At 52.9% G+C, this 21,241-nt stretch overlaps 4 protein-coding genes across 4 annotated transcripts; 2 read left to right on the top strand and 2 right to left on the bottom strand.

The window, feature by feature from the left end:
• Window positions 1-1,595: 1,595 nt before the first annotated feature.
• On the top strand, window positions 1,596-4,395 carry PG998_005784 (pseudouridine synthase-like protein; the record flags this gene model as incomplete). Its single annotated transcript, XM_066872602.1, has 5 exons — window positions 1,596-1,723; window positions 1,876-1,969; window positions 2,039-2,380; window positions 2,439-3,250; window positions 3,321-4,395. The coding sequence occupies 5 exons, from the start codon at window positions 1,596-1,598 to the stop codon at window positions 4,393-4,395; spliced, it is 2,451 nt and encodes an 816-aa protein (XP_066732699.1).
• Window positions 4,396-5,026: 631 nt separating this feature from the next.
• On the top strand, window positions 5,027-6,487 carry PG998_005785 (uncharacterized protein; the record flags this gene model as incomplete). Its single annotated transcript, XM_066872603.1, has 1 exon — window positions 5,027-6,487. The coding sequence occupies one exon, from the start codon at window positions 5,027-5,029 to the stop codon at window positions 6,485-6,487; it is 1,461 nt and encodes a 486-aa protein (XP_066732700.1).
• A 1,251-nt stretch (window positions 6,488-7,738) lies between these two features.
• On the bottom strand, window positions 7,739-16,917 carry PG998_005786 (uncharacterized protein; the record flags this gene model as incomplete). Its single annotated transcript, XM_066872604.1, has 5 exons — window positions 7,739-7,880; window positions 7,936-12,457; window positions 12,573-12,945; window positions 13,032-16,324; window positions 16,374-16,917. The coding sequence occupies 5 exons, from the start codon at window positions 16,915-16,917 to the stop codon at window positions 7,739-7,741; spliced, it is 8,874 nt and encodes a 2,957-aa protein (XP_066732701.1).
• Window positions 16,918-18,438: 1,521 nt separating this feature from the next.
• Window positions 18,439-21,208, bottom strand: PG998_005787 (uncharacterized protein; the record flags this gene model as incomplete). Its single annotated transcript, XM_066872605.1, has 7 exons — window positions 18,439-18,697; window positions 18,752-19,181; window positions 19,238-19,653; window positions 19,721-20,286; window positions 20,331-20,768; window positions 20,809-20,828; window positions 20,926-21,208. The coding sequence occupies 7 exons, from the start codon at window positions 21,206-21,208 to the stop codon at window positions 18,439-18,441; spliced, it is 2,412 nt and encodes an 803-aa protein (XP_066732702.1).
• Between the last annotated feature and the right edge of the window lie 33 nt (window positions 21,209-21,241).

The raw sequence follows: 21,241 nt of genomic DNA on the forward strand, positions 1-21,241 counted from the left end.
GGTGTGGGCGCGGCCCAACACTATAGGCGTGGAGACCCTAGGTTAGTTGGCTATCTATGACTTGTCTGCCAATGAGGCCCCGAGACTTGCCTGTCGTAGGATGCGTGCAGCTCATGCAAGTAGGTATAAGTCGCATATTACTACCCTACCAGCTTTGCTTGTTCCTACTCAACCCCAACTTTTGTTCGTCCGAGTGAGTACCTCCCTCCCCTGCCAGTAGCACGTAGCACGTAGCACGTAGCACGTAGCACGCTGGTGCTGCTACCAACGGGTGTACCATCTAGACCACCTACATGATCGGATGTGTGACCTCAAGCTCATATATATCTTAGGTAAGGATGAACGTTGGGCAAACTAGCAGCCGCAGAGGGAGACGATGCTAATATGGGCGTTGGGCAACATCCGCTGCATGCTACACCTTTATACTACCATAGGTATATCCTGCTTCTGCTTACTGGACGGCGGCCTTTGTTTGTTGTTTGTTTGCCTGCCATGGAGAGAAATCCCGCCATGCAGCAATAAGGATCGTAGCAAACAAATGCGACGGGAAGCCGGGGCGACGGGGTCCTAACCGAGTTGCGGCATGGACATGGGGCTCTCGCGCTCTCCCCTCCCAAGCCCCCCAAAGACGCAGGGAGCGAAGCAAGACCAGAAGCAAAGTCCCAGCTGCTGCAAGTCAGACTGCTCGGGTGTCTATTTGGAGCTTGTCCCTTGTCCCTAGTCGACTTGCTTGACATGGGTGATAACGAAAGGGGGGGCCGTAGGAGGGGAAAGGAGACGGCATGGATCACCATCCTTCCTCTCTTGTCGGGACTCCGTTCCCTGCCTCGATTACAACGATGTGCATAAAGTACGATCAGTGGCCGACGGAAGGGGAAGAAAATGCGACAGGATTTCGGCACCGCGGGGCGGGGCGGGATACCGGATTCGACAAACGGGCACCAGGATGTTATGAGTTTCTGGGGAGTTTCTGGATGCAAGATGCTAGATGCTGACTCCAGTAGTAAGTAACCACCTTAGTAGCAAAACCTGCAGCTGCAGCTCACTCAGCTGCATTCTGGTTGGCTGGCGCAGGCCCCTAGGCCCCTAGGCCACTAGGCTGCTAGGCTGCTAGACTCCCAGGCTGCTAGGCTCCTGCACCCTTGCCATGTGCAAAAGGACAATACAGTAACTCTCCGTGACAAGCTTTGCTTTCCATTGATCAGATTCACCTCGGGTCAACTTGTCCATCACCATGCTCTGACTTCATGTTGCACGCCCTCAGACAAGTCTTTTGCCCTTCACAACACAGCAGGTGACCACATCTGGCCCTGCGTCGTGGCCGGAAAGGCCTGCATGTTCTTTTCCAAATTTGAACAAGGTGAATAGGGTGATTGATTGATTGATTGATTGATTGATTGGGTTCTATCTTTATTTCTTTAGTCCCATCCCAGCGTTTCTGATTTCCGCCCCACGATTGGCTGCTATTTTTCGGCGAGCCTAAAAAAAAGTCCCTGCCTACATATTGAACCACAAACGGTACCTTGTACATCACGCCCTCTCACACCCCCCATCCCCCCCCCATCAACACATCCAACGCGAGGAAGCCCAGCGCCATGGCGACACACACTGCTATGACGCAGGGCAATGACCCGGATGTCCGAGGTCTCATCGAGCGCAATGTGGGCATCTTGCACTTTGTCTCCCCCAAGGAACATGCATGGAATGGTGTCACCAGAAAAAGGTACGTACTAAACTTGCCCCCGTCTCTGACTGCCACTCCTTGATACCAACGAGCCTGTGACTTGGTTTGCTTTACTTTGGTTTGCCAAGCTCTTATCTTCGTCACTGCCAAACCTCATCCAAGCAAGTGGTAAGCTGATGCTTTCGCCGCAGATATACCGACTTCCAGGTACATGAGATCACAAAGGATGGCAAGGTTGTCACGCTTGACGAGTTTTCGATGAACTCCCGTGAGTACACTCGAAAGGTATGCTTTGTTCAACTCTCCATTTATCTGATTCCAAGGCCCGCATCTTGTGCTAATTTGTCATCGTAGGAAGCTGAAAAAGCCGGCAAAACCCAAGCGCCTAGTGCGCCGGCAACTCCTGCTCCTCAGCAGTCGGCTCAACCGGTTGCTACTACAACTGGCATCCCCAGTGCCACCATTGGTCAAACCTCTGAAGCGGTTGGCGAGTCGAAGGACGCTGAAGTCCCCGGCGAGGTTGATGCACAGCCCAAATCCGAGCTCCTAGTGAACCTCGTGGGCCAGCCTGTGTTTGATGATCTTACCAATCTTTACAACAAGATATGTGAAAACCCAAAGGTCAAGCCTGCCAAACATGGTTCAGTCAAGCTTCCAGTGATTGAAGACCGTCAGATGAGAACCAAGGTCCATGGGGTGAGTCACTCTATACATATTCTCTATGAAGTAGAACTTCCGTACTGATAAATAGTAGGAAATCCGTCAAGCCTTTTCGGGCAAGATTGACACAAGTACCGACCAGAGTGGTAACATTGTTGCCACAGCTGCCGGTACAAACAAGAGATGGAACAACCGCGGCAATGGTCGTGGAGATACCCAGGCTCCCAACCCCAGAAAGCTGGGCAAGTTTCTCCATTTCACGTTGTATAAGGAGAACCGAGACACTATGGAAGCCATAGGCAATATTGCTCGTATTTTGAGAGAGCAACCCAAGATGTTCAGCACTGCAGGCACCAAGGATCGCCGTGCTGTCACATCTCAGAGGGTCAGTGTGAGATCTCGAGACCCCTCGAAGATGCTCTTCATCAACGACCGAATCAGGGACATCAAGATTGGCGACTTCAAGTTCGAAGAGAGAGACTTGTATCTTGGTTGCCTCAAGGGCAACGAGTTCACCATCGTTATGAAGGACTGCATCTTCCGAGACTGTGAGAACGAGCCATTCGAGAAGCTGTTGGAGATTGCCCAATCTACAATCGACACAGCTTTGGAGCGCATCCACGAACGCGGCTTCATAAACTACTTTGGAACACAAAGATTTGGCACATTCGAGATTGGTACCAACACGATTGGCCTCAAAATCTTGAAAGATGATTTTGAAGGTGCTATCATGGATCTACTGTCCTTTGATCCCGCCTTGACTACTGTCGATACCTCCGTCGCTCCCAAACCCGGCGAGTTCATTCGCTACGACGACATTGCGCGAGCTAAAGCTCTGCTCAAGTTCAAGGAGACTGGAAATGCCGATGAGGTCTGCAAAGAGCTGCCACGCCGAGCCAACTTGGAGTTTGGTATCATCAAGCATCTGGCCAAACAACCAAAAGGACTTCGTTGGCGCCCTAATGTCGATCCCCAGAAACATGCGCAGTATGTACCTCCACTCATACCAATCGCTGGTTTGGAATTTCGCCGCAAGCAAACGCTGGGAGCTTTTCGGCGACTCTATCGTCAAGGGAGATCTTGTACTGGTAAGCCCAGGAAGCGGCGACCAGTCAGCGAAAACCAAACCTGTTATTGATGACGATGATGAGGAAAACATCCATCTTCCGAAGAACGATGATAATAGTGATGACGATGATGCCTTCGGCGAGGAAGCTCATGTGGTAACCGAAGAGGACATCCAATCAGGCCGTTATACCATTCGAGATGTGGTATTGCCTTGTCCAGGTTCCGACATCGTTTACCCTGATAATGAGGTCGGTAAATATTACGTTGAGTTCATGGGCAAGGAAGAAAACGGAGCCCTCGACCCGTACAATATGCAGCGCCGGCAGAAGGAATTCAGCCTGGCTGGTGCTTATCGCAAGTTCATCGGTACCTTCATTGATCGTCCTACGGGTTCCGTGCGTTCCTATTCACATGACAACGATCAACTTGTGCCTACAGATTGGGATAAGATTCAAGCTCAACGTAAGAAGGAACAGCAAGAAAGACAGGAGAAGTACGCGAATGCTCCACACAACAAAATGACTGGCTGGTTCAATATCCAAGAGGACGATCGTCGTATTGCCGAAGCTGCCAAAGAAACCGAACGACGCAAAGCCGAGGAGGGAGGGGACACCGAGATCCGTTTCAATGATACCTGGGTCCAAACATCCCTGGACGGCAGCAACAAGAGGATCAAAGTTGGCAAGCAGGTCAACGTCGTCGAGGGAGCTGAGCCCCCGACGGATTATACTGTGGACACCAAGGATATTGCCACTACTTCTGCTGCACCAGGGACAACCGCCGGCCCAGATGCGCAGTCCACTGGCACCAAGGAGCAATCATCAGCTCCTGCGGATGACGCAATGGATGTCTCCGGCGATACACCCTCGAGATTGCCTGAGGCAAGTCCAGCCCCCGAGGTGCGCAAGATTGCCGTTATTCTCAAGTTCTCCTTGCCTTCCAGCGAGTACGCTACGATTGTTCTTCGTGAGCTCCAAGGTTAGGAGCCCCAGGGCATCAGCACTACCGTAACACGCTCGGAAACCGGCATGACACGCCTCGGCTTGCTTTATGCCAAGGTGATCGAGTTCGTGACCTGGATGTTGGCTGGGTTTCGATAAGACCGTGTGCGATATGCAACCCGCATGTGTCTTGAAGTGAAGTATCCCAAGCTACGCGATTGACTGACGGGTATTACTACTAGCTATATGTGTATTTCGCTCTATCCAAGTTGAAGTTGTTGAACTCCTTTGAATTGACTGGACAGACTGGTAGAGTAGATAGCCAATCGATGCTTGTTCTCTAGATGTACAACTAGCTGTGGCATTTACCCAGGTTAAGGTGTAGAATGCAACTATGGGGGCCGGCCCATGCATCCACGTAGGTACGTACCTGGCAAGCTTGGCCAACCTTGACTGCTTGCCCGAGCGAGCAGGACGGGGGAACTTTTTTGACAATCGCGATGAACTGCGCGACGCTGCGAACCAACTGATTGCATCTCAACAACGCCTCACGCGTCCGCACTATCGCCCTTGATCAACTGCCTCGTGCCCATTAATTTTATCTTACCTTTGCAGACGCACATCTTGGCTTCTCAATCACACCTGGTCGCATCGAGCCTGGGCGCTTTTCGACATGGCGTCCTCATCGCGAAATGGCGAGCGCCGTCCAGTCCACCAAGATTTTATTGCGCGCATCCGATTCTCCAATGCCCTTCCACCTCCGCCTCACCCTCCGAAGCTACTTGACATTCCCAATACTGGTCTGGCAAGCGGGCACTACACGGCCCCCAGCTTTGCTGGGAGACTGGCCCGTGAGCAACCCTTGAATATCGAGGCCGACGCCGAGCTCGGCATGCCCCTGGACTTGGTGGGAATGCCAGGCATCTTTGACGGAGACGAGAGTTGTAAGTTCTGCACGTTTACATCATGTCACCTCAGGAGGACGAGAAACCTAACCAATGATGCCACCAGCCATCCAAGCGCCTTCACAAGTGCCCCAGCCTCACGCGCACGACAAGCCGCTTCTCAGATCGATAGCACAGCTCGGCAAACCCAAGACAAGCGATGGTGGCGTATCGTTCTTGCGCAGGACCGAGTACATTGCCGCCAGTGGGAAATCGCACCAGGGGGTGGTGCACTCCGAGCTGTCAACCCGGCCTTGAACAAGCGGGTGCCGAAACGGAAATCGCCTGAACCTGATCGTGACTCCCCAGCCTACGTCAAAAGAAAGATCGACCAGGGCTTCGCTGCGGCCGAAGCGAACCTCAAGGACCGTTCTCGCGTGAGACATCCAAGCAGACGCAATCTGAAACTTGTAGATGCGTACCCTTTGCTGCCCGACCCTGAAGCCTTCCCCGACTCGGGAGCCTACGTCACAATCCGATTCCTGAACAACCCGGTATCCGACAGCTCTACTTACGACAAGCGTCTCCTCCACGGTCTGTTCCGGCCATTGGACAAATCCGACGCAGAAGAGGCAAACCTCCAAGCCATGGTGGAGGCCCATGAGATGGACCCTGCGAACAACCCCAAGCCGGAGAACACGATGAACTACGCTTTCTTTCTCCCCGATACCGCGTCCAGCGCCGCCAAATTCGGCCAACGGTTTAATCCGGATGCTCCAAATTGCGACGACGACTCGCTTTACACGGGCAAGAGCGAGGATGGCAAGCCTGTCTTCCAGTTCCAGCGCGTCCGACATTATGAAACGACGCAGGAGGCGGAGTTCAATCATGCGACTAAGTACGACAAGGAATTACTTCTGGCCTTCAACGACGACGAGACGGAGCTGCATCAGAAGGCGGCGTATTTCTACCCCGTCATGCAGCGCAGCACCATCCGACCCCAGCGCCTGAAGAACATTGCCCGCGTACAACCAGGCCTTGCCGACGAGAACGAGCAGATCATTGATGAGCTGCACGTCACGGTGGACGCCCCCACCGAACAGATCATGGAGCAGATAGAGGGCTTCAAGAGGCAACCGTACATTCCGGTCGGGGACAACGAGGCGGAAGAGCACCACGACGGCGCAGGCGAGGAGGAGGCCGTGGAGGTGGAAGAGGAGGCTGATGCCGAAGGTGAAGAAGAAGAATAGAGCTCCAAGGGCATACAGTCACGTCGATGGTCGTCGAGTCGTGGCCGGCTTTCCCATGATCCAAGGGGAAAGAAAGCAGGTGTATTCATAACTAGAATTTGGCATTTGAGAACGGGGTTGGAGCAAAAGAATTGACAAAGAGACCACCGGGATGGATCCCATGAGCATTGCCTAGATTGCTTCTTCACTATGACCATGTTTGCATCATATTGCCAGCCAGCCGGCCACCCACCCCTGGTTTTGGGGTGTTATACTCGATTCAGCAGGCATACCCCACCACTGGAACATACTGGGTATAGTCAGCCATAAGCTCTTTGTATGTCAACAACAAGCAACGCGGTCAGATGGCCGAGTTGGTTATGGCGCCAGGTTAAGGTAAACCTTGACACTTTCATCCTGGTGGAGCAATCCTCGTGGGTTCGAATCCCACTCTGATCATACATTAGAGATTACCACGATCTTCTGTTACAGAAGAACACTTGCTTGATTCTTTTTGTATTTTTGTTCTGTCTTGAACAACCACGATCCAAGTTAATGCTTGGACACTTTTAATAAGTCTTACCTCGTTCCCAGGCATGGTACAATTATGCTAGCCAAATACTCAAAGACTGTTAACTTGACATATCTGGACAACGACGGTGGAAATGATAGAACGCTTGGAACATTATCTAGTGAAATTTCCCACATGGACCTAGCTATGAAATCTCTTTTGTTATAACCACTGTTGCTAACAACTCCCGCTCCTCTTCTTCTCTTTCCCTTATCCTGCCACCAAGAGAGATAAAACAAGAAACTAACTAAGTTCTTCTTCATCGCATTCCATCTATGTATGCTCTAAAAACTCCTGGCTGCCAACTCTCCACCAGAAAACGATAAGGGAGGAAGAAGAAGCACTCGTCTGTTAGAAGGGAGAATGTATTCGGGAGATCCTGGTGGAGGAATACTCGTATAAAGGGGATAAATACAGAGCCAGGGGATGAGAAGGCAAGCCGAACAGTCTACCCAATTCTCAAGTCTTCGTGAGGTGTTGTATGTATGTATAAATGTATGTGTATGTATATATGCAGCACGTCGTGTTTGCCGACGAGCTGAGAGAGAAAAGTTGATCCGATCTGCAACGTGGGCGTTGCAAAGTGTTGGTTGTTTGTGATTAGATACGCAAACATTATATAATTCGCTTTTTGCGATGCGTGCCCCCAAGATTAAATGCGAGGAAGCAGAAACGAGAGAGAGAGAAACATCTTGTCCTCTTTAGCCTGTCTTCATCCTCCCGCTCCACGTCATTTTCCTCTCACGGCCACCCTGAGGAATCTCAGCAGCCTCGATTTCCTGTTCCGCTTCATCATAGTCCTCTTCATCTTGCTGGGATGATGCGCTGTTGGTGTTGGTATTGCTATTATTGCTGTTAGTGGTTTGACGAGTCAGCCCCCCCAGTGGTGGACGACGACGAATCCCTCGACTCCTTCAGCCGCGTGGTGAGAGCGTTCAGTTTGCCCCGGAGGTAGCCTGGGCCGCTGGTGGCGCCGCCGCCGCCCGTGGACTGGCGGCGGTTGTTCCTACCGTCGTGGACCTCGAGGGTCCCGCCGCTGGTGCTGGGCCGCAGGGTGCTGTTGCGCGCACTCAGCGGTTCAATGCCGTCTTCATCCATGGCGGGGCCTAGGCCGAGGCCGAGGCCGACCGGGTCGTTGGGCGTGGGCGGCGTCATCATGAGGAAGGTCGGGACGCGCCCCGTCCTCTGCTCGCTGCCGAGCTGCGATACCGCCGACGACGTGGCGGGCCGGTACGAGTGGCGGCTCGACGACGCGACGCTCGAGCTCCTGCTGTCGCTCCGATGGGGTAGCGGGATCGAAGTGCCCGAAGTGCCGCTGTCCCGGAGGCTCCGCGGCGGGCTGCGCGAGTAGTCCACGGGGCTCGTGCCGAACAGGCTGGACGAGTCATCGCTATTGTCGCCGCTGTTGCTAAGCGCGGGCGTGGCCAGCAGAGCACTACTCGTCGCCAGCTCGCGCAGCTTGCTCTGCTGCGCCGTGTTGGGCCTGTGCCGGCTGAACTTGTTGCCGATGATGGCGCCCGTGTGCGAAATGAGGGCCTTCATGACGCGCGACTTGAAGGCCATTGCCAGGTCCAGGTTCGACCACGTCTTGTTGCGGTACTCGATGGTCGGGAGACGGAAAACAAAGTCGTGCACGTCCTCGATGTTGCGTTCGCCCTTGCCCTTGTACGACAGGCAGAGCACCACCGAAGGCAGCTTGATGTACACAAACGTCATGTAGTTGGACGCGCGGTCCATCATCTTGCTAAGGTCGTCGGACGGCTTCTCCTCAACAAAGGCGGTCTTGTTTCCGCCAAGCTTGAAGCGCGTGCCTTTCTTGTTGTCGGGTTGGGAGGACGCAAGAGATGAGGCGAATGTTGGTGTTCGCATGATCCCGGGCCGCTGCGTCTGGCTTGAGCTAAGAGACTCCAACGAGGACTTCTTGTTCAGAGTTTTACCGCCAAACAGTCGGAAAACGGAACCACCATCTCCTGCACCCGTGTGCACGCTGAGAGCCTTGGGTTTCGCGGGACTGGCTTCGGGTGTGCGCGTATCTGAAGTCAGAGTAGGCCGGAGGCGAAGCTCTAGTGAGCCCGCCCTTGTATCGAATGTCGGATCCTTGCTCGACCGCGAAGATCCTGGCCGATTGAATACCGACATCGTTTCATCGCCGGCATCGTCATCGGCATCGTTGATGTTTTGCTTCAGCTGGAACGGCGATTCGGTCTTGCCAGAGCCCGAGCCCGTGCCCGCGCCCGTGCCGTTGTTGTCATTGTCGCCATTTGCGCCTTGTCCGTCCCCGTCCATGTTTGGGAAGACATAGTCAAAGAGCTTCTTGCCCACCTCTCTCTCAAGCTGAATCTTCATGGGGAAGAGGTTCACCTCAAAGTGGTCCATGACCGGGATGCCGGCAATGGACTCCAACATATGCCAGTATACGCGAATCATCTGCTGGTTTTGGAAGTCTCCGATATCGATCTTGTCACTGTCAAAGTACGGTGCGATCATCTCCGGATACATGGCGTCGGGCAGAAGGTTCAGTCCGAGAATCTTGCCCACCTGGAACAGGTTGATGTGAGAACCGTCCGAGTTGTCAGTCCTGTCGTACTCAACGTCTCGAAGCTGGAGCTCGACGAGCGGCTCGCTGTTGTCCCGAACCAGTTGCCAGACAATCTCCCTAGCGGAAATGCTCCATCGGAGGAGGGCGTTGGACTGAGATGTGGTGTCGTATTTCTGCTGCGAGGTGGTGATTGCTTTCATCATGAAAAACAGTTCGTCTTCGCAGGCAGTCAGATCGCGCTCTAGTAGCAATCTGTCCTCCCAACCCTTCTTGTCTAGATACTTGGAGTGGATCTGGAAGTGCGATTTGATATCCTCCAATTGTCGGATTCGCTCCTGAAGCCTGATGACCATTTCGGGAGTTCCTCGGAGATCACTGAAGTCTGACGCGAGCATGATCTTCTCCAACCGTTCGTTCCGGGTTTTCTCCAGCGGCTCGTTGTACATGAGCAAATCGAGCACGATGACATAGATGGCGTAGTACTGAGAGGAGTTGCACAGCGCTCGGGCTTGCGGGAACTCTACCCATAGGTTGTCCAACCTGGATTCATTGTTTTCAGGGTCATCATTGTTTGCCCCTTCGCCGCTGTTGACATCCTCATTGTACTTGAGACGAAGGGCGTTGTACTTGTCGTATCTCAGCATGGCCGACGTCTTCTGCACAACACGCTTGAAGCCAAAGGGATCGGCCGAGAAGTCGTGCATCATCTCCATGGGGACCCAAGGAGGCCACGAGGTCCCAGCAGGCGTGCCGTAAGTATTGCCAGAGTACAGTGCCAGCAGTTGGGTCGAGAACCACTTCTGATGGGTCACAAAGAACTGTGTGCTATCCATGCCAACCAGGAAACGGCGCTGGACCAGTCCACTGACCGTATCAAAGAGTCGCGCCTTCTCCATGACTTCGACAACTTTGAGTTCCATGCCTTTACCGGTAAGAAGAACAACATGCTTCTTGTTCTTCTCACTTTGGAGCTGGATTTGCGGCGCAATCAGGCGTACGTGGTACGTATTCTGAGGGGCAAAGTCATCGGAAATACCGCTGGTGATATCCTCCATCGGGACATTGGGTGTACTTCTATCGCCATCGTCGTCGGCATTGACGAACTTCCGCCCGTCTTGCAAAATTTGCTTGATGCGGTGCTCGATGTCTTCATTGACGTCGCGTGCTTGACCACTGCTTGGCTTCGAAGTTGTGCTGGCATCATCTCTGTCGGTAGCAGGCCCATTTGCGCCCGATTTTCCGCCGCCGCCCTTCGCCTTGACTTGCTCTTCGACAATATCCAGGATGAACTTGACTGCCGGCCGGGAAAGGTAGTAGACGAAACCCCGCCGCTGACTCACTTGGTGGCTGTATCTGAGGATGATGTTACGAAGCAAATTGTTCCACTTCACTTGTGCATTGTGGATTACAAATCTGTTGGTGAAGTCACTTGCGAATTCGGCTCCCTTGGAACCTTTGAGCTCCGGCGCAGTCCCCGTTGCCTCTGCATCGTTCTCGGGAGCGCCGTCTGGCCCAGCAGAATCCCCACCGCTTGATCTGTCGAAGCTGTTGCCAGGTGTAACAACGGACATCTGTCGTAGCATGTTTTCCAGGAACGCCTTCTTCTCTTGGAGAACACCGGTATGCTGGCTGAAGGTTTCGAACTCAGCTCGGAGCTCTGGGTCCTCATTGTTGGTTCGAATGAGGTTAAGTTCCTTTTCGCCAACCATTCGGATGTTGTCTTCGATCTGGACTGCAAGCTGATCCAGCCGTTCCCGGATGAGTTGAGACTGGACCCTCCTCGGATCGTCGTCGTGGCTCATGATGCACAGATGTGTCGGCTCATGTCCAAAAGGACTGGTCCGATCCGGGTCACCAGCAATCGTCCCCCCAATATCCGTTTGTCGGAAGTAGGTCACTCGAGGAGCGTATGCCAGAGGAAGAATCTTGGTGTCTGGGTTGGGTTCCGCGGGCAATATCCAATCAAGCTCAACGAAATCATCCATATCTATCCAACTGAAGTCATTATCCGGAATCGTGAAGTGGGATAGATCAGCTCCATCTTCTTCGCCTTGGGCCATGATCGATGAGAGCGAGTTCTTCTTGATCGCCTCCGTTGTGGTGCCCTTGATACTAGCCGAGACAGCACGTACATCGGCCGAGACCAGGTCGAGTTGGGCGGCGTGTATCTTCATGCCGGTCGTTCGCGTCTGAGTCTTGCGACCCCGGTCTCGGGTGTTGAACTCCTCACGTCGCTGGTGCATGTCGAGCATGAAGCTGTCAAACCGCACCTTGATTCCAGTCGCCGACACAGAGCTCTCGGTATAATCTTCCGCATCCTTGTGTTTGTAAATGTGGCTTAGGAATAGTGGTGCGAGCAAAAGATTGTACTTGATCGTGGCCAGGTGTCTCCCAAACTTCTTGCTGTTCTTTTCCCTGCCGGGCCAAAGCGCACCCTGCCGGACGGGCAATGACATGGGTCCGCCAAAAAGAGACCACCACGCAAAGAAATGAGTGAAGAATCTAGGGGTAAGATGTACCGTGTTGTAGCTCCTCGAGGTTTGCGATTCGCTTGACATCCAATCCCGATCGACCGGAGCTCGAACCGCAATGGATAAATGGATGTGTTGACTCCTAAAGCCTCGGAAAGCGTCATACGGTATGCTATCATCAGGGTTTCCGTGCTGTGGCGACTTTAGGACGACATTGTAATGGGGTATAAACTCGAAACTGCGGCTCCCTTCCTCTATTGCCCGCTCAAAAACGAGGCCGGCCATCCATTGTACCTTGCCAGATAGCTTCATTACAACCTTCTTGAAAGCAGCCCCTGACTTGTAGCTATCGTTGCTTGACATGCTGTCATTTTCATCGTCCTTCCTGGCAGCCTCCCCGGACTTGGTGGCTATAGTCCGGGATTGCCAGGACGTATTCGCCACTGTCAACAGTCATGAACCGCTTGGGATCGTCATCTGAGTGCACGTTCCAGCGAACATCGTTTCGCCAGCACATCAACAAACCAGCACCATTGCCTGTGACCTGATAAGGATCCCTTGTGCCTTTCAGAGCGAGATGGACATCGCCGTCGCCCTTCCACGCTACACAAACACGCGAGTGGAAGTTAAGTCGGATCTTATCCCAGAAGCCTACTTTCTCCGACAGGTCCAGTTGTGGTTTAGTGAATGACTCAATAACCATCATCATGTCTTGAATGGCGTGTTGGTACGAAGGGCCCCACGTGATACGTGTTGGGTAGGCTGTGTTGATGTCAACATGCATGTCAGAGTACGACTTGACGGGGCCGACGGTGCGGCGTACGTCGATCGCAAAGCTTCCATTAGAGGCTTGGCCGGTCTTTAGATTCGAGGGGGAGTAATTTGGACCTTGATCCGCCTAGTAGAATCGTTGCCACGGAATTCTTCGGCGATGACGAAGTCTGTTTTCAGAGACAGTGCCGGTAAACGCGAGGACTGGCCAACCTTGATTGCTGGTACATGTAGCAGGGGGAGTGGGTAGTCTCGGAGACTCATCTTGATCTCGCTCATGCTGATATGGACGCTCATTGGAACAAGCAGAGAATAAGTCATATCTTTAGGCATACCCTTACCGACCTTGTGGAGGAAATCGGGTAGCTGGCTGAGCGGAAAAGATGGTTTGTCGACCATGAAATGCAAATCGGTGACGACGGCGCTCATGAGGGCCGGTCTCTGCGGCACGTCAAGGATCCTCTCATTATCCTCCATGTCATCTGGCATATTGTCAGATCCCCAGAACAGACCCCGCAAGTCTCTCATGCCAGCCTTGGCCATGGCATAATGGCGATCAATTCGCCTTTTCCAGCTTTGAGCATTGTGTTCATCGAGCCGGTGTCTTGCTTCTTGAATCGACACATGAGCGTTTCCACTAAAGCCGAGGATGCCATCGGGATCATAGCGAGGTGTCCGGTGTCTAGCATAATCGTTGGCACCTTCAGGTCTCCCATCTATTGCCGTACGAGGGCGGGTATCTTCGCTCTTGCTGCGAGTATCCTGGGTACTAGGGTTTGCTGTTCGCCCCCGTGTCATGGCTGAGCGATTCCGGGCGCGACCAGAAGTCCCTTTTCGGGACTCTTCCTCTTGAATCTTCTTGACCTTCACACGGTAGGCCTCTTCACGGGCAAGACGTTGCATTTGCTCCACACGTCCTGCTCTGTAAATCATACCAAGTTTCCACTCAAACGCACCATCCTCGAGCTCGAAAAGCAGGGTTCTCGTCCTGAGCGAGACCTTAGGTACGTTCTTGGGCCCTTCCGGTGCCTTTTCCAGGATATACTCATTGGTGCCTGTCTTGAATCGATGATGCAGTTGCTGAGTGGCTTTGATCACATTCATGATGTTATCGGAGATCTTATGAATGATCATTTCATGCGGAACAGCAAGTCGCATGGCCTCGGTGACAATATCGAACATTTTGTCGTCCTGATAGCCCCCGTACGCCGATACCCGGCGCGACTCCCTGCAATCCATCCGGGCGGATTTGATGCTCGCTATACGAGCCCAGACACCACGCATACGCGGTGCTTCCGCGTAGAAGCGGATGAGCTTCGCATAAAAGAAAGGAGGGGCCCACCGATGCCGGCCGGCCTCCACACTGTATATTTGAAGCATGACCGGCGGGTCTGCAGGCAGGTCAGCTTTGATTTGGATCAAGGAGGCCTTTACGTCAACCGTCACTAATTCCTTGACGAAACGTGGGGAAGAAGAGTCCATTTGGTCTGTGCCTGGTGAGTCCGGAGACTTTATTGGTGGCGAGAGCAATTCGATGGAAGGTGTGTGAGGTTTATGGTGTTGCCTTGCTCTGGAGTCGTTCATGTCTGTCTTGGTCCGCATGAATGCTTTCCTCAAAACCATGACCGCAACGCCGACCGAGTAATACCTGTAGAGCGAGTACTGGATCAAAAGAGTTCGCAGATGGCAGTGGACGTGTAAAATCGGTCCATGCTTATCGCTCGTGGTTGACAAGGCTATCTCAAAACGAGGCATGTGTATAAAGGGGTCAACCTCCCATTTCTCGGCATTATCGATAATGAAGGCCTCCATCCCTCGTATGTTGAGTGTAAGCTTGCGGCCATCGCCTTCGGTGTAGTATTCCGGCAACTTCTTGCGAGGAGAAGTTGGGGACTGTATCGAGTTCAAGATCTCTGGGTCGGGCACTACCGCCCGACTGGCCGCCCGTCTCCTTGACGTGGGTCGTTGTCTAAGGTGTGCATCCAGACGCTGGGCCCTATACTCAGCCGACCACGAGTCGAATTGAAGTGCTATTCCACGAGTATTATTGGGAAAGTCATCGTCAATTCCAGCGACCTCAATGCTGAAGTCCTCAACACCGATCTGGAAGTGGAGGAGCCACTGTGGCAGCGCACGAATACCACCGTGAGACCCTGGCGGCTTTGATCTGCTACGCTTGTCTGGTTCGACATCAAGCCGCAGTTGACGAATGATCTGGCGAACGCCGTTGGTGATCTCTGGACGGATCATACGGACTGCCAGAGACTGAACATGGCCAGTGGCCATTACGTGAACATCTGGGTTGGCTCCAAGAGTGACCTTGAGATCGAAGAACTCAGTATCGACCAAGTCAAATCGATTACCCTGGGTGGTCTGATAATAGAGGTGGTGTGTTTGAAGCCGCATTTGGGAGACCAGGGAGTAGTGTTGATCCTCGAGGGCGGAGTGGAACGATTCGAGATCTAATGAAATCGAGGATATTGAAGAGACTATAAGATCGAAATCATCGGGATCATCCGTAGCCTGCACCGGAGGGAGAGCAATGCGTATAACAGGCTCGTGCATTGTGAACTTGACATTTGCTTTTGGCAATAGGCGCGAAATCAACATATGACGCTCCTGAGCTTTCGTCTTTGGCGCCTTCGCTTTAGGCCGGAGCAGGGCCAAAAGGACCGGAAGATGCTTCGGGTCCAAATCAACGGAGGGCGAAGTGACCACTGAGTTTGCAAACAAGATGTTTGCATTCTTCTCTTCAGCACTGCCCTCGTCGGTAAGTTCTACGGTTTTGGAAGGCAATGTCGTTTTGACGGTTGTGGTGGCCATAGGTATATAGAGAATCCTTTCCGGTTTCCCTTGTCCGTCATCAAGTCCCAAGGAGATAGAGAGGGCTGCTAGCAGGGCCTCGTGCGCGATATCTTTGGAGGGAAAGTACATTCGGTGTGCCGGCGACTTGGGATCCAAGCGATGCAAATCCACACCCACTTCCTTCATCGAAGCATTCATGACTAGAGGCGATCCCGAGGTCTTGACCGTTTCGATCTTTTTCGTGAGACCGACTAAACTGACAGCAAACTGGACCTCTTTGATGCCTCGAAGAATGGAGCTCACAAATTCCTTGGAGTCCGTAACGGCCTGCATGATGTCTTGGTCTGTACTCCCTGGATGGTCAAGCTCCTGGATCACTTTGTCGACCGAGACCTCCATGGACTCCACGGTGTGGTAATCTTTCGAGTAAATCCGTTTAAGCCTTTGGTAACGCTCGGTTGCAACTATCACATCATCGTATGGAATGTGAACCCGGCCCAGCTTGAGCGCTATGGCAGCATCGCGCAGCCCATCTAGATTTTCGTAGAGGAAGCCGTGGATGTTAAGCACAGCATTGTCGAGGACCTCGGAAGCCTCTCCACCGTGGGCCTGGAACAAGACACTCCGCAGAGTGAAAATCCACTCGGCTTGTTGCTTCTGGAGGTTGCTGGCAGTCCTGCTCTGGAAGAAAAAATCGCGCCCTGTCCACCATCTTACGGCGAGTGTCCACGGCGACGGTAAAACTGCCACATTGTATATTGCCCACGTCCAGCACGTTGACGGCCGAGTCGGTGGCAACCACATCAACCATGCGGAGCCAGTGTATGTTCCTATGCAGCTTTTTGATTCTTTCTTTTATGCGCGTCAACTGCTTCCAAGTCTCGCTGCGCGCCGCGCCGAAGGTGGTCCGGCGGGGCAGAGGGTTTCGCGGCGCTGGCGGCTTGGCTCGAGGGGTAGTAATTTTTCCGCCATCGCCGTCGTTTTTGGCGTCAATATCTTCCGAGCCCTTATGGCCTTCCAGCTCTTTGATGTCGACGGTAACTACGAGCTCGTTGACGACGATGCTGAGCCAGGTAGGCTGGGAGAAGGTCGGGCGGTGGACGTTGAGGCCGAGCCCCCGGATCTCGATCTTAATGCCATCTTTGGGGGTGTAGGCGAGGCGTCGTAGCGAGAAGTAGCCTATGCGCTGGATGGAAATGCCCGTGACGATGCGCAAGACGGCGAAGAGTACAAAGGACGCGATGTAGAGGAGGACGAGGACGCCAAAGATGAAGGTCGGGTTGAGTAGAGCCATGGCGACAAGCGATTGCTCTGCTCCCCTACTCTCCTCGTCGGCCGCGGCGCCCGCGGTTATGCCTGCTATTCAGAAGACAGTTTCGGCATAGGCCATAGGCGACCGGTTCGATCCGCGCTGACGTCGTTATTCCTCGCGCGTTCGCCCTCCCTCATGATCCCACCAGTTTTCTTCCCTGCCGCGTTTCCAATTATGTCAGCCGCATGTGCCGGGGCCGTACTGGTAGATGGATCTAGGTGTCGGGTTCGAGTTTCGCAGGCGGGATATCGATGCAGTCTCCAAACCAGCATGCAGCTCTGAGTTCATGCTCCGGAAGGTTAGATCAACCAATATAGCGCGTCTACCGAGATGCCAAGTGATTTTGTACGGTTAATGGTGCAAGTAACCCCCAGGGTCATGATAGGAGATTGCCCGGGGAAGTCTCGAAATCGTAAGGCCACTGTTAGCGCAGGATGCACGTCACTCTCATCTATCTGCAAGCGTTAAACCTCGAAAGTCGAAAGTCGAAAGTGGAGGGGGGCACCGGCTTGCTCTGCAAATCAACCAACCCTCTCTCAAATGATGAGATCCACTGTAGCTTCTGGGAATGGTAAATTCGATACTAGTAGACCCTTACAGTGATCAGGAGGTAATTACGAGTATATCCAAATCAATCAACACAAGAAACCGTCTCCTTCCAACAAAGACTGCTTTGCTGCTGTGGCAACCCATTGTAAATCCATTGACCAGAAGCTAGCTGAGTGTGTCGACCTCAGCACTCGGCACTCGCACTGCTGCTCCGCATTACACGGAGTATCTTCCATATGTATTTCCCAGCTGCCCCTTTTCTTTCAGCTTTGGAGGCCAACAGGTCGCTTCGTAAAAGAAACTAACTCGGGAGAGAGGAAGAAATTAACCTATTGCGATCGGCTCCATCTCTGGCTTGCCGATCAATTGCCTGTGGTCTACTCTACTGTATTGCGATTCCTTTATGAAGCTAACACGCCATGAGTACGTATGAGGCTTACAGTACCATCAACCAACCTGTCAGAGTCCGGTTGTCTTGGCTCAACGCTTCCCCCTTCCGGCGCATTGGGACGCCGAACGGCAATCGGAAATCGGGGTTAACAACAACACTCACTGGTGGGCCGGCATGCTAGGATGCTGGGATGCTATTAGCAAGATGCCAGGATGTCCAGGGGTAATACCCTTGACCATCCGCTAACTAGCATACATGGCCATTTACTCCAATTGGCATTAATGATAGGAGGCACGCGGTACGACAATCTTTGATAGTGATATTATTATTGTAGTTTGGCCCTTTCTATCATGGTGAGCTCTCAGAGTATGTAACTGATACCTAAATAAACCATCGATCCATCCAAGCCAGGGTATTCCTTTCTGTCATGTTGCCCAACGCCGAACATTAAATCAAACCCCCATCCTTGCTCAAATGCACTGCACGGCCAAACTTTAATGTATGCTCGCTCTAGTCGTCTAATTCCTTTCTAGGTTCTCCGGCGCCGACGGAGTGGTACGCTTTCACAGCTTAGATCTCACCGCTTCCAGTCGGAATTTAATGTCCTTCAGCGCTTTCGTGACAGGCTTCCAATCGTCAAATTGCTTGAGCAGATCCGCCGTTTCGGCCGAGAGCTCTGTCTTGACGATATCCTCTTCCAACAGCCCCCGCATAATCCAAGGTAGGACGTAGGGATTCGGGGTGGTTAGCCCGGTGTGTTTCTCAATATTGCAGGAGACGTTGTTGACGATTGTTGTCTCCAATGCGTGGGAAACGGACAAGCTGCCAGAATAGTTAGATATCGTCAGGTAACAGGCGAGAGATTGAATTACTTACTCGTATATTGTTTCGTCGTCATAAAGGCGAGAGTGCCCTTCGCCCGAGTATAAGCTACCGGCCAGCGCGACAGACAGTTCACGAATGAGCCCTTGGTCAGAGATGCCTAAGTTTCGAAGCTTGAGCGCGAACCCTACCAGGTGAGCTATAAAGTCCGGTGCATGTAGCCGTCCATCGATGAAAACAGCACGGTATATATATGGGTGTGATGCAGGTGAGTAAACAGCCGACTCCATGGGGACCAACTGATCGTCAATCGAACCGATGTAAGTGATCCGCGTTCCGCGTTCGAGCACGACTCGGAGAGAATGCTCATAGCGTTTGCTGACCTCGCTCTCTGGGTCACTAAATTGCCAAAGCTCGGCGGCCGAGCCCATAAGCATTCCCATGCCGGATTTATAGTCAGGGAACGGGCCCAGGCATACTCCCGCTGCGGATGGTGTTAGAAATAATGTGCCATAAATTTGCAGAATACCAAGGTCTTACCCATAGCACAAATTCCAATTCTCGCCGTCGTGATGATGCCAAGGTCGATGAGTTTGGCAACAAGCATGACCCCGACGGGCACTCCCTGTGAATGGCATGCCAGTAAAATCAAGTCGGCCTTTCGGATATGGTCGATCCAATTTAGCAACAATTTCCACAGATTGTCCACTCTGTCACCGATCTTGCCCTCGCCTTCGAGAGCTACCTTTTCGATCTCGCAGTCCGCACATCCGTGACTGTCCGCCCATCTTCTAATAGCTTCGGCAGCATGGTTGGCGAATCGGATCGAGGTCCCTGTTGGCTGGCCAATCACGGGCCTCAGAAAGGAAGCTGGGAAGAGACCGTGAACCCCAATAGCAATAGCTTTCTTGATCCGGGGGAGGCTCTTTAACAAGGTAAACATGACGGGGAGGTGACTGCTGTGTCCTTAGGAGAAGCTGTGTGATCTGCTTCAGAATGGACGGGTTCTGCTGCATTTGATACGTATGCCGAAATGCTGGGAGCAGAAGGTTCGGCGGCGGTACTGACTTGACGGACGTGGGTGTGTCTGGCCTAACAGGAGTGGTCTTATTGGTAGGCGTATTGGGTCTAGCCGATCCGGTCTTGTCTATATCCATGGCTTCAGGGCGAATCGACTTTTGACCCTTTAGTTGCGGGTCCTTGTAACTCTTCTTTAACGGTGGTTCCTTTGGTTTTGTGGTGTCTCCAACATCCAAGCCGGCTGAACGCTGGGGACTTGATTCAGATCCGTCGCCCATGATAGCTAGCTCTCCTTGCTCCTGTGCAGTAGTGGCTTTCCCGTTGGCATTAGAACCAGAATCCCGAGACCAGAAAGCCCAAGTAGATCCTGCAGCGGGTGGCGGAGACGTTGGAGGTGCATCGGTCATGGCCAAATCTTCGTCTTCCTTAATCTTATGAGCTTCTGAATGCATCGGACTTGTTTCGCTTGTTTCGTTTTGTTCGTTACTGCCGGTGGCTGAAAACCCATAACCAACCCAACCAAACCATGAGTTCGTTGGTCTACTTTGAGCCGGAGTTGCGGGTACTGGCTGCGAGGCTTCAGCCTGGGAGACGTTGATATTTCTTCACCTACCACTATTGCTGGCGCTTGGGTCTCTGCGGGTGCTTTGTTCGTCTGACCGGCGTCCTTGTGAGCGTGTTCCTGTGTTGTAGAGCCACCCAACCAACCACCAAACCATCCGGAAGATGTCGCTGGTTGCTCTGAAGATGCATCAACTGTTGGTGCCACTGGCGATCCTGTCGTCTCTTCATTTGAATCTTGGGCAGGGGCCTCGGCCGAGTTCTCGGTTTTCCCGTCCTTTCCCGTAGACGCCGTGCTCTCGGTCGCAGTTTTCTTCGAGCCATTTTCCGCGTAAGATTGCGATTCGCTTTCGGCTATCTTCGAGAGTGTCTTTATAGACTGAGTGTCAGAATCTCCTGATGTATCCTGAGACCTTTTGGTATCATATCGACTGAAGTCGGCTAGCGCGCCTCCTTTCAGGGTACCACCCATGATGGTTTCCCGAGCCACCTGTGTTATCGGTGCCGACTTCCTTCCTAACGAACCATACCAACTGCGACTCTTCCGTGGCTAAAGAATATTAGTATTAGCATGCTTTGTTATGCGCATGCTTTGTTCTGCGAATGCTGGTGCTCTTGCGTCAAGGGCTAGCAGCAAGACAACTAACCTGCTTGATAGACGTCAACGTCGGGTTTTGGGGGGAGTTGTGGTTCGTTTGTTGGCTCTCGTTGCATTTGTGAAGACTGCGATGCATCGTCGGGCGAAGAAGAGGCTGCCGTTTTCGACGACGCTATTGACGATGTCGAGGCCGCAGGGTCGTTGGGTTGCGAAGCACTCCTGTCACGCCTGGTACTACCTGTAAGCCGAGACACAAGTGACACGGGCAGACTGGTTGTATTTGCAGCGCTGGACTCTGCAGGATTTGGTCGCGCACGCTTTCGGGGAGCCATGGCGATATAAAAGCAGGTTATGAGGACATCGGG

This window comes from Apiospora kogelbergensis (genome assembly GCF_038363985.1).
Source record: "Apiospora kogelbergensis strain CBS 113332 chromosome Unknown utg000003l_segment0_segment0, whole genome shotgun sequence".
Taxonomy (NCBI): domain Eukaryota; kingdom Fungi; phylum Ascomycota; class Sordariomycetes; order Amphisphaeriales; family Apiosporaceae; genus Apiospora; species Apiospora kogelbergensis.